General features: G+C 45.3%; 1 protein-coding gene across 1 annotated transcript in view; it reads left to right on the top strand.

Annotated features, from left to right (window-relative positions):
- CACNA1I (calcium voltage-gated channel subunit alpha1 I) overlaps nucleotides 1-12,642 on the top strand; it is a 154,490-nt gene that overhangs the window by 102,975 nt on the left and 38,873 nt on the right. The window contains exons 6-10 of the mRNA XM_041416693.1: nucleotides 850-1,009; nucleotides 3,156-3,471; nucleotides 4,099-4,191; nucleotides 10,052-10,355; nucleotides 11,720-12,114. Of these exons, the coding sequence (XP_041272627.1) occupies nucleotides 850-1,009; nucleotides 3,156-3,471; nucleotides 4,099-4,191; nucleotides 10,052-10,355; nucleotides 11,720-12,114 (1,268 nt within the window). The remainder of the gene's footprint in view (nucleotides 1-849; nucleotides 1,010-3,155; nucleotides 3,472-4,098; nucleotides 4,192-10,051; nucleotides 10,356-11,719; nucleotides 12,115-12,642) is intronic.

The raw sequence follows: 12,642 nt of genomic DNA, 5'->3' as shown, positions 1-12,642 counted from the left end.
AGAGGAAAAGCCATTAGCTCCATGGAGAAATGGACTATGTTTACCCCTACTTGTGGCTTTGTGCTAAAGAGCCAAGGGGAAAATAAAACCACAGGAATAATTCATTAGGTAATTAGAGAGTAAAAAAAAATTTTTTTAAAAACATTTGCACTGGGCAGAGATTCTGTGCTGGAAGCTTTGTGGGCTGTGCCTGCTACTTGTGTGCTCCAGTCCCACTGGGGCATGAGGACTAGCCAGGGGAGGAAATTGTGGTTTTCATTACTGTCTCCTGATGATACTGTAACTGAAAAAAACCCAATTATCCATGCCAGTTTATATGTTCTGAAAAGGTTCATCCCACTGGCAGGCTGGCCTTGGTCTGTCCGTGCAGGTCTGTCTCACAGGCTGCAGGATGCAGTTGCTGTGCTGAGATGACTTTCAATTGGAGCCATTGGATAATGGAGCTGTTGAGCTGAGATGCCCCTTTGGGACAGTTGTCACTCTGTTGTCCTTCTGCAGGGAAAGGGGAGGGAGGTATGCCAGTCAGATAGCTGATGGCACCAAAAGTCTCATTCTCTTTCTTTCTCTGCTGCAGATGGAGGCCTAAGGTTAAGAGATCACAGCATCACAGCAGCACTGCTGGCTGCCTGTCAGCAGAGGTTAGGACAAGAAAGGGCAATAACCATAAATCTGGCCAGGTTTGGACAGTGGTTAATTTCTGACACTCTGCTTTTACTTTCATGGGGCTTTTTGCTTTAATTATGCACATCTTGTAAACTTCTTTCCTTTTCTTCTCCTTTCCTTGCTCTCTCCCTTTCTCTATCCCTGTGTCCCACACTTGCTCCTTCTGGTTCTCTTCTTCCCCTGCAGGCATGCGCATCCTTGTGAACCTGCTGCTGGACACCTTGCCCATGCTGGGGAACGTCCTTCTTCTCTGCTTCTTTGTCTTCTTCATCTTTGGCATCATTGGGGTGCAGCTGTGGGCTGGGCTGCTCCGCAACCGCTGCTTCATGGAGGAGAACTTCACAGTGTGAGTGACTGGGAGACAACTCCTTCCTTCCTTCCTCCCTCCCTCCTTCTCTTTCTATCTGCCTGCCCATGTCTTCTGTGCATCACTTACTCCAAGTGTGGGGTGTTGGTCACATCTTGCAGTGGAAAGGGAGGGTGGGCAAAGAGAGCTGCTTTTCTTCTGTCTTCACAGCAGGTGTCTGGGCTCATTTGGATTTGATGAAGGCTCAGGTTAGCGTGGCTGTCCCCTCCAGCCATGCCTAGTAATACAGGATTTTGCTCCTACACCTACAGAAAGAACTGAAACATGCTGTTGAAAGATCCTGAACCTGTTCCCTCTTCAGAAAACAAAGTTTACAGGAGTCTTACAGAAAGCCATAGTGCTGCCTGATGCACCCAGGAGCATCTTTGACACCTCCAAAATGGAGCTGGGGTCACTGTTTCAACAGCAGTGCATTACCTTTGGAGGGACAGTGAGAAATTTCTAGAAAACTTCAGGAGTAGAATTACATGTGGGCAGTGCCATGGGGAAGGAATAGAGGGCTGGAGGGAGAGGTGTCCCACAGGTGGATTAGTAGAAGTGAGAGCATCTGAAAGCAAGAATGAATGTTTGAATGGGACAAAAAAACTCAGGGGAAACATGGAAACAGTTCTGGCAAAGAGAGCCTGAAGCCACACAGGGGTCAATTACAGGTATCTGAGGTTTGTTTGGGGGTTCAGGGGGCAGTCTGCAGAGCACAGCTTTACTCCTCCCACAGGCAGTGGGGTAGAAAAGCTCCTGCCTGCCATGAATTCTCCGATTACCCAGTTTCAGGGCACAGCTCTTCCTGTTGACTCTCTGGCTTTAGTAGATCTCAGGCTTTAAAAGGTTTTCTTAAAACCGTATGATAATCCCAGGTGTGCTATCAGTGTAGACTGCTTAAAGAAAATCTAGAGCTGTAGATCAGTTTAAACTGATTAAACAATTCTGAGGCTTTAGAGCATCTCCAATTGGGAAAAAAAGTGTGAAAATACAATGTGCAGAACAGCAGTGGAGTTGCAGAGTAGGAGTTGCTTAAAGCAGGCATTTCCTGTGTTTATTTAGTCCTTGGGGAAAAACTACTGTTTAGGATGATTGTCCTTTATGTAAATCAGGAGTAGCACTTCTTTAATGAGTGTAATTACATCCATGCATAGTTGATGTAACTGAGAAGTGAATTGGGGCCACAGCCTTCACAATGACAGATATTAGAAAATATTTGGCTGGCTGTTACTAGGGAAATCAATTCTGAAGGTGCCCATGCACCAATGATGGGGATGAGTTACAACATACCTTTGTAGTTTAGTTCTGTTTAGTTAACAATCAGAGCCTGTCTTTTTCATCAAAACCTGTCCTCTTCCAATGACACTTAGTGAAAAAGTCTGCATTTGCACAACGTGAAAGTTGTGCTTTGTAGCACTGCAAGGAATACACCAGATAGAGCTTAATCCTGGTTTTTTTTTTTTTTTTTTTTTTTTTGTATCTGCACCTTTCACTTTTTTGATATTAGCTCATCTCCAGCTAGGCAAGCATAGATGATTTTAATTATTCATGCATTTGGAAGGTGCTTGCATTATTTGGAAAAAATACATGAACTTGTCATAGAACATTGCACCCGTAATGCCAGCTGTCAAGAAGGAGTCAAAGTTGAGGTTAAGTCAATTTTATCTTTCCATTTCCGAATTTTAAAGCTTATCTGTGCAATGTTAATTATGCATGAACTGGATTTTTTTTTAGAAGTACAGAAAGTTCACTACCAAATGTTATAAAACATGTCCATCAGCAGTTACATATATGAACATATTACAGTAAAGCCTGATGAACTTCCTTAATGTCATTGAATCTGATTTAGCTTTGATGTTAATGGGGAGAGTATCAGACTGCAAATCTCTGCTCCAAGCAGATTGTGCAATTTGGCCTGGGGTGATCTGATGGCAGGAAAAGCTCTGAAAACTGGGGGCTCACCCTAGAAATTTGCTGGTTTTCAGGAGCCCTGTCATTCCTCCCTTTCTCCTGAGTCAATAAACCTGGAAATCCCCTACCCAATGCAGTCCCTATGTCAGAATGGGGGGTCCCAGCCCCAGCAGCATCACTGATAGATAGGAAATTCTTTGTCACAGAAAATGTGACTGTGGCTTTTTTTTTGCAGACAAGGTGACATTGTCCTGCCCCCTTATTACCAACCAGAGGAAGATGATGAGATGCCCTTTATCTGCTCGCTGTCAGGAGACAATGGAATTATGGGCTGTCACGAAATACCCCCACTGAAGGAGCGAGGCCATGAGTGTTGTTTGGACAAGGATGATTATTATTATTACAATTCAGTCAGGCAAGAGTTTAATGTCAGTGGCATGTGTGTGAACTGGAACCAGTACTACAACGTGTGCCGCACAGGCAACGCCAATCCGCACAAGGGTGCCATCAACTTCGACAACATCGGGTATGCCTGGATTGTGATATTTCAGGTAAGTCTGAGTTAGCCTCCTTACAAGGCTCAAGCTTATATTTCTGCTTTTCAAACTCAGTCTTTCTGGGCTCCAGAGGTAGTGTCTGCAGAGTGTGACAGAGATGCAAATAAAGGCCTTGTAACTCCCCTGGTAAGGCAGACAGTGCACACATGAATGCGCTTGCCAAAATAAGCTCCACTCTTCAGCCTGGCTTGTACCAGTTTCCCCTCTAGTCCAGACAGCTATAGTAAAGGAATCTTGGTTGTTTTTTTTTTTTAATTCCCAGCACGTGTTGCAGATGGGAGCTAAAATCCATGTCCTTTTTCTTTTCTTCCGGCTGTACGCGGTGTCCAGTCCAAGGGGCACAGCAACCTGCCGCAGGTTTTGCCCTGCTGTGATCCAGGGAAATGAACTATTTTAATAAAATATTCCTACTGTGGACTAGAATGATCTCACAGGCTTTGACAGTATGCCAGTGTCACCAAGCAGTACCATGCTGATTTCCCAAAATGGAAATTTGGCTTTGTTGAAATGAATTGTTTCTCACCTTTCTTGGGTTGCAACCATCCTGCCAGTATCTGCTTGTTATACACTGAGGAGTGAGCTCTGGAATACCCCTTCTCTTTCTCTTGTTTGTCTTTGCAGGTGATCACACTGGAAGGGTGGGTGGAGATCATGTACTATGTGATGGATGCCCATTCCTTCTACAATTTTATCTACTTTATCTTGTTGATAATCGTAAGTATAAGGTTTGATGAATGTCAGCAATGCAAGCTAAGAGCTGACAAAAACCAGGTCTTAAGTCAACATAGATACCGGGGAAGCAAACTTCTAGAAATTTCAGAAATCCAGCTAGTTGATTTTCACCAAGAGTCCGAGGCAGGATCACGTGTATATAGTTGTCAGCCAAGTTATTACCCTTCACTTAAAAATATACTTAAGATTGATTTTTAAAGTTATATGTGACCAGTGCAGAATAATGTGCTCATTGGCAGATCTTTTTGCAAAGTAAATTCCCCAAACCAGTTGACTTAAAAGCCAATTCTTTCTCTGCCCTTCTACTAGATCTCTATACAGTTTAAGCTCTTGAGTAATTTTTGAACCATGTTGATTGAGGAGCTTTTGGCAGCACCTGGGTTTATCAGGTTGAGTCTGAGATTCACATTTTGTTAGATTTAGGTTCTATCATGCTGAATTACTTCCTCACCATGAACAAAAAGAAGCTACTGCTCCAAAAGTGTTAGCAGTCCGAAATAAACTGGCTGTGTGAGATCCCTTGTGGATGATAGAAAGGAAAGAGAGAAGTGTGTCAGCAATGAAAACTTAATAACAGTTTATAAGCCCTGTGGATTTATACAAATGAAGTTTCAAGGTTGGTTTTCTGCAAGGATAATCATTATCAGCACCTGGGACGAGAGCTGAGAAACATGGTGCCATTACTTCCCCATTCCTCAGGCTTCCCTTGCATAAGTGCATTTTCTTGGAGGGAATATCCTGTTTCTAACAAGGAAGGATTTTGGTTTTTATGAAGGCTCTTGCACATTGATCACCTGGAGGACCAAAGTCAAGAGTGAAATAAAATTTCCTAATGAAATGGAAAGACAGGATGAATTATGGGAAGTATAAAATCTGTACATGGTAGATGCAGTTTAGTTTCAGGTTACTGAGTAAGGACCTCAGTGTGTATTTCCAAGGCCAACGTGCATTTGGATGAATGGACCTGGCCAGGACTCTGATCTTCATCCAGCACTTGTCCTGTGGGGCCATGCCCTTCAAGAAATAGGATCTCTAGAAGCAGTCACCCAGTAGCACTAACAGATTGACCTAGCACAGGATCTAGTTTACATTCAAGCTGGCATGCAATGACTTGAGATAAAGCAGACTTTAATCCATTTCTGTGAGAAATTCTGCAGCCTGCACATATGGAGGGTGGCCCAAAACAAAAAAAATCTATTGGCCCATTCAGGTCAGAAAACTTAAAAAAATCTTACTATATCCTCGATTTCACCCTGCCTTACAGCCTTCTATTCTCACAAGGGAAAGACAAGGAGATGAAAACAGGAATATGATCTACTCCCTGTGGGCTGAAGCATGAACCTGGACAGCAGAGGTGAAATATACCTTAAGGAGTGTTGCTTTTACTTTGATGCTGGAGAATCCCAAAGAGACAGTGCAAAGATGTGATTGCACAGGATGGGATGGTGGGGGGGGGGGAGAGTTTCCACAGGCTCTGTTCTCAAGGGCAAACTGGACATCTACTGCTTTTCGTGAGTTCAGAAAATAATAATTTCCCATTAATTTTGTTCATATACCCCACAACACAATAGATATTTAGTACCCACCTGCATTTTGACTTTGAGCAGCGTGCTCAGGATACCCCAATTTGTAGAATATGCAATTAGACACAGACTTTACTCCTTGTCCCACAGCCCCAGTCTCTCCCAGAGCCAGGAAGGACTGTGCAGGATCAGTGTTTAACCACTGGGGCATGCATACCCAGTCTTTTTGTAGGCCAGTTCCAGAAACTGCCCTTCCCCCCACATTTCAAACTACATAAATTCTGTCAGCGTATTTTTGGTTTCTGAGTATCCTTCTAGTGCTGGCTCACGTCATGTGGATTCACAGTGATTCAAACTGTGTCTCTGAATTTGCAGGCACCGAAAACCCTCAATTAAACACTCCACCTGAGATGTTACTGCAGAGTGTCATTGACATTTCTAGACACTCCCTCCTCATTTGCAGAAGCCATATAGGTTTATTTCTGCCAAACAGAGGAGAACATGAATCTCAGGTTACTTTGGGGACTGCTCAGAACAAAGGAGTCATATGCTAGGTGGAATATTTTCTTTTTCAGGTGGAGTTAGGCCAAGGAAGTATTTAGCCTTCCTGCTACCTTCTTGGTGTATGAAGCATCTTTTGCAAATATAGCAGCACCACCATGTCTAACTCGATATCATTTGGCTGCATTTCTGTGTGAATCTTCATCCCTCTTTAAGTCTCATGAAGTATGACCCTTCCAGCCTTTATCCTTCCCTCCTTCTCCATGTTTGGAAGGCCTGGCTTTCTAAGCAGGATTGTTCTGACAGTCATACTTTAAGCCCTGAATCTTTGCTTTTCCACTCACATTCTAGCCTTGGCTCAGACTTACTCTTCTGGGGCTGGATCTCTGCAGCTTCTGTCTGGAGCTGTGCTTTCATCCATGACTTCTTTCCTACAATAATATCTGCAAACACCTACATAAGGGCATTACCTGCTACTGCTCATATGGCAGGAAGAAGGCTGCACCACCTGGATACACTCCCAGCAAAGTTAGAAATCCTGCATAGATGTGCTTCTCTGAGGGGAAGGGTGCTGACTGACTGTGGCACTCAGTGGTCTCGTAGAACAACCTGGGAAAAGCATTTTATGTGTTCAGCAGATTTTAAAATGCTTCCCCCTTGACCAGAGATCATGGATATGACACGAAGGAAGGAATGCTTCCTGCTATTGGGTCAGTGTTTCACTTGGGTTTTCCAGCTTGAGGTCCAGGTCTCTGACACCTCTCCAGCTACTCAGCCACTGCTATGGCTCCTGGACTGGAGCAAGCTCTTCTGAGCTCTTACACTGGCATCTGCATTGCAGCACTCAGAGGCTCCTTGAAGGGCTCTGTGCTTACATGAATGGGCCTCAGAAGGCAAGCTGGATATCCAGGCATAGGCAGTAAAAGTAATTGACAAGTCAGGATCTGCAGCACTAGTCAGATTTTGTTAGCTATTGCAGAGATGGGGCTTGAACTTTGGCCTGAATGAGGCCAGGATCTGCTTTATCAAAGCACAGCTCAGTCTCAGGGCTGAACAGGACCCTGTGCTGGGACTCAGAAGCAAGGGTCTCCATCTGCTTCTCTCAAATGCTTTGACTCCATGTCTGACTCTCTCTGCTCAGCCAGCTGAGATGAATCACTCAATTAGGAGCCTTCTGGGACCCTTCCTGTCCTTCTCCTAGCTGGGAGGCAGTGCCAAGCTCAGCAGAGACTGAGAGTTTATGGACTTGTCTGTGGTTTTAAAGATTAATCAAGCTAATTTACTTTGTGTTTGATATGCTTTTGTGTTTGTCTAGCTAAAAGAATAAGGACTGGGGAGTAGTTCCCATATCCAGTCCTCTTGCTCCCCCCCTTTTTCTTCGTCTGGTGGGAGATGGCAGCAAATGGTGCCTGTGAGGACAGGGCTCAGGGATGTGAACCTGAACCCCTCTCCAGAGCCAACCCTAGGCTGACAGTGCAGTCCTAGTGAGGGCATCTCAGCCCTCAGCTCCTCCTCTGGTGGCCTAGAGAGAAGGTGTTGCAGGCCCTAATTGCTTGTTGTTTGGAAGTTGTGGGAGGTTGCAGAGTACGGGGCGGTGTCACAAGTGGTGTCCCAGAAATGCTCACACAGCTGTGTCCATCTCCCTGCCCTGCCTCACTCAGTGCCAGCTGAGGGAAAATCTGTCCCAAAAGGGAAAGCCCGGGTGAGTATCATGCTGCTGAGGATTGTGCATCAGAGAAGAATTTGGATTCCCAGTAATATGCTCATCAGTTAAAATAAAACATGCAAGACATCACAGACTAGGGAAGGTGTTGGGTGAAGGCAAAAGAATCTGAACGAGGCATTATTTTAATTTTTAAGGCTGCATGCTGAAGCTGAAGGAAAAATAGGCTGAAATATGGGGGAAGGAAAGAGAAGAGAAGGGTTCAGTGATGAAGGGAAACAGAATTAGAACAGCTTTGAAGGGTGCTGAGAGGAGGAGGGGGGGGGAAAAAGCCCTTTATTTTGAGATACTTTATTGTCCTTATGTTGAATGTGGTTGGAAAGAGCTTCGTGTTTCAAAGGGTTATTGAGATGCTAGCAGGAACATGTCCCCTTTGAACAAAGGGCACCTGTGTCCAAGAGAAAGGGTCACCCAGAAGGGCAAGCTGGTCAGGGGGGCAGTAAGGGCTATGAACTGAGGAAAAGGCTGCTTGGATACGTAAAACAAGCTCTGAGGTACCTGCTGAAATAAACCCTTTTTTCCATTCACAAGCACTGGGGTCAGGTTATCACCACCTTTGCCTGCTCTGTCCCCTTTCCTGGAAAGGCTTTATAGGAGAGGAGACGTGAAGACAAGGTCAGGACTGAATCCTGCTGTCTGCCAGAGCTGTTTGCTTGCAAAGGAGGGACAGTGAGGGGAGGTGGGTCCTCTGTGGTTCATACAGGAGAAACTGGTGCCAGGGTGCCCCTCAGCAGGGATGCTCACAGGTCTAGGGGAAGCAGAAATCTTGAGCTGGTTCTTAATCTCCTCCCAGGGGCTGCCCCACAGAGTCTGTTTCAGAGCACATCTGCAGATGGAGGGTCCTTGTTCAGAGTTTGGGCTCTGCATTTTATCAGTGCCCTATTGACACAGCTCTGCAGGGAGTAGGCATCAATCAAGGTGTCATAGCTTTTGAAATTTATTTTGAATGTAGTTACTAGCCCTTTTATGTATGAAATTCTCATAATATTGAAGCCAGGATTTACCATCTATCTATCTATCTATCTATCTATCTATCTATCTATCTATCTATTTCCTGGTGGAAATTAATCTCTAATTTCATGATATGTAACACAGGGTGAGTTTATTTTGCCTCTAGAACTCTCAGCACAAAGAAATGCTTGCTCCATTTTATCAGTAGGAAAACTGGGGTTTAAAGGGAGCATGCAAGGTTTAAATTAAGCCTGGTAGATATTTAGACTTCTCTATGGACAATAGGGAGAATTTGGACATTTTGTTTGCTCTTTCTAAGAAATTGAGAGTATGTTTTTTACAGTTTTTCTATTTGAAATGAGAAGCCTATGTAGGTCTGAGGACAAGTTAAAGAAGAGCTAATATGATGTGTCTGATATCAGAAGAATAGAAAATAAGCAAGGAAGCCTGGCTTTACCAGACTACTCAGTGACCTTCTAAAAAAGGACACATTTTGTTTGTAAAATCTTTTTTGATTTCAAAAGCTCACTAGTTTCAGGAAAGCCCCATCTCCCAATATGGAGAATTAAGGTGCAAATGGTAGAAATCAAAAAATGGTAGAAATAAATAACATGCCCCAAGTATACTAGTCATTAGTATGTCATTATATAGTATGTCATTAAAATTATCTGAGAATACTGACATTTCTTCCAAGAGGCAGAGACTATAAATGGCAGTGCATGATTTTTCCAGTCGTAAATTAATTAGCAGAGGAGAAATCAACCAAACTGTTTCCCTGTCTCCTACCTTCTATTTAACACAAAGAAGAGGGGAAAATAAAATCCAGTTTTCAGTGGACTTATCCTTTGTATGTAACTTACAAGTGATTGCTAAGGGTCCCAAAACCTGTTGAAAGCTGGACCTATTTCCTGAATAAAGCTATTCCTGAATAGCTTTAAATTCTGCATGGAAATTATGTTGAGTGAGCTATCAAAACCAAGTTCCTGCACTGCTGGCTTTCTCTGAAACCTCTACTCCACATGCAGACTGATTCCTGCTCCTCTGTCTGCCTCCAGTCACTTCCCCTCCTCCCTCCTCTTACATTCCTGCTCCCACATGTTCTTTCTCATGCTGACATTGGTCCCTTCTCCTCCTTTGCTTCTAGGTGGGCTCCTTCTTCATGATCAACCTGTGCCTGGTGGTCATCGCCACGCAGTTCTCGGAGACCAAGCAGCGGGAGCACCAGCTGATGCAGGAGCAGAGGGCCCGGTACCTCTCCTCCAGCACCGTTGCCAGCTACATGGAGCCGGGAGACTGCTACGAGGAGATCTTCCAGTACATCTGCCACATCCTGCGCAAGGCCAAGCGCCGCACCCTGGGGCTGTACAACAGTGTGCAGAGCTGGCGCCACGGCCACGAGCCTGGCCATGCCAAACCCGGCAGCAGCAGGAAAAGCCAGAGGCGCTACAGTAAGGATTGCCTGGGTAAAGCTGGAAATGCCAGTGGCGGAAATGTGACAGTAACTGGGAGCGTCTCCATGTGCCAGCTTGCCAAAGGACCTGTGCCTATAAAGCACAGAATTAGAATTGACACTGGCCACTGAGCGTGGCACTATGGCCAGCACGCCAGAGCAGCAAGGTGGGGGTGAGCAGCAAGAATGGGAATGAAACAGGGCTGACAGCAGGGAGCACGGATAATCTAGATCTGAAACCCAGAGACCATAAAGTGATAAAGACACTGAGGCTTGTGAAGGGCTCCATGCCTGGTATAGCCAGGCATTGATAGCAGTTTGGGAGAGAGAAGAATTAGGGGATACAACAAAGTGGGACAAAGAACTGGACCTGGTGGCACAGCAGGTCTCCCAGAGCTCTTCTCCCAAAGTGAGTTGCTTCTAGATCTCAAGAGAGAGGCAAAGAGAGTTGAGTTGCAATAAGGTGTCGCCTGAACCTAAGGAGTGATGCTGAAGTCTGGTTGATGTGCAAGGACGATGGAGACAATTTCTCTTGATGGCAGCACATGCTGTTGCGTAAAATTAGACGTGAGATATCATTTAAATGGGGTGCCTGGCTGGAAAAGTCACTGTAAAAATGATTTTATAGAGCTAGTATTAACTGCCTGCTGATGCTTTTCCTAAGTTATGCTCCCATTAACAACCAAAAAGGCAGATTTTCCTTCAGCGTGTCTTGCATACTCAAACTTTCATTTTCTTTACTTGCTGGGAGAAAAGTTTCTGCAGGCTTCATGCACTGTGTTAATGAATTAATTGCTTTATTTCCCCCGCTGTCCATTTGATCTTCCAGGCCAAAATGGAGGATCAAGGAACACAAATTTAGATTTCTCTGGTTCATAGTGCACACTGTCAGGAGGAAGTGTTCCTGTGTTACCTCTTCTGGCTTCTTGAGATGCTTTGCTAATGTAGTTTCTCTGATTTAGAGAGTTCAGTTCAGCCTGGGGGTTCTCAGACCCCACTTGTAGCAGTTCAGGCCAAAAGAAGCTCTCATGACCACTTCTCCCCTCAGGTCCCACTTAACGCAGCTCGTGAGTCTCAAGCCATGATTTCTGCATGAGACAAAGCAGTTCTTTGATGGACATGAACCGCATTCAGCCTAATCAAAGGCAAGCTGAACAGTACCGTGTGTTTTGGAGACACAACCTGTCAGCATAGAGCCCCCAATGGCAACAGCTTCCATTGAGATGATGTGTCAGTGTTTAATCATCCCCGCAGCTAAAAACCCCAGTTACCCTGTTTAAATACCCAGAAGCCAAGCAGGTGTCCACTTTGAATGTCTTTTTCGTATCCTCTTTCTTTAAGCAGCACCATTTCTCTTTCCAGGGCTTTGCCAGCAGCACAACTCTCTTGGCTGCCCTCCTCAGGGCTTAGTCCAGCCCATTGCTGTGACAGCAACCTCTGATCCCACCAACTGCCCCCAATGCCACAGGGAAGAGCACGAGGCATCCAGAAGGCTCTCAGTCCTGGATAGCGCTGGCTCAGACCAGGAGGATGGAGGAGCTAGTGAGGGGGAGGGCAGCCAAGAGGACCTGGGTGCCTCGGCGCTGGAGAAGGAGGAGGAGCTGGAAGAAGGAGGACGGCTGAAGCTCTGCAGTGACATGTGGCGAGAAGTGAGGGTCAAGCTTCGAGTGATTGTGGACAGCAAGTATTTCAACCGTGGGATCATGATTGCAATCCTAGTGAACACCATCAGCATGGGCATTGAGCACCATGAACAGGTAAAGCACCTCAGGGCACAAGGTGGGCAGCGTGGACTCCCCGCTCCTGCTGGGGGTTATGGCCTTGCTAAGCAGCTGATGCAACTTGGTGGAGGCAGAGACTGAGCAATTTGGACCTCAGATTGCAGCACAGATGGTCCCAGCGTGACTTTGGAGAAAGCCTCAGGATCTTGCAGGGTCTCTTACCTTCTTGTACCTGTACTTAATCGCTTTGTCTCTCTCTCTCCATGTATTTCCCTCTTAGCTCTTCTCAATGTCTCTCTTTTCCTCCTCCCTGGTCATTCATCCCACTGTTTTTCTTTTTTTGCCTGTCTCCACATTCTGTCTGCTTCTCCCTCTGTCATCCTCATCTCTTCCATCTTCCTCGTCTCTCTCACTCGTTTCTCTCTTCATTAGCTTACTGAATCCTTAGTCTATGTGGTTAATTTAATGTGCCCTCTGGGGATGTCAGAGGCACTTCACCAGCATCTCAATTCAAATCCATCAGCTTGCTAGCCTTCCCAACTTAATTAAGAGATGTCTGAGCAC

The sequence above is a fragment of the Onychostruthus taczanowskii genome, unplaced genomic scaffold (assembly GCF_017590055.1).
Source record: "Onychostruthus taczanowskii isolate IOZ18803 unplaced genomic scaffold, ASM1759005v1 scaffold53, whole genome shotgun sequence".
NCBI lineage: Eukaryota > Metazoa > Chordata > Aves > Passeriformes > Passeridae > Onychostruthus > Onychostruthus taczanowskii.
This window is presented reverse-complemented; position numbering and strand designations above follow the sequence as displayed.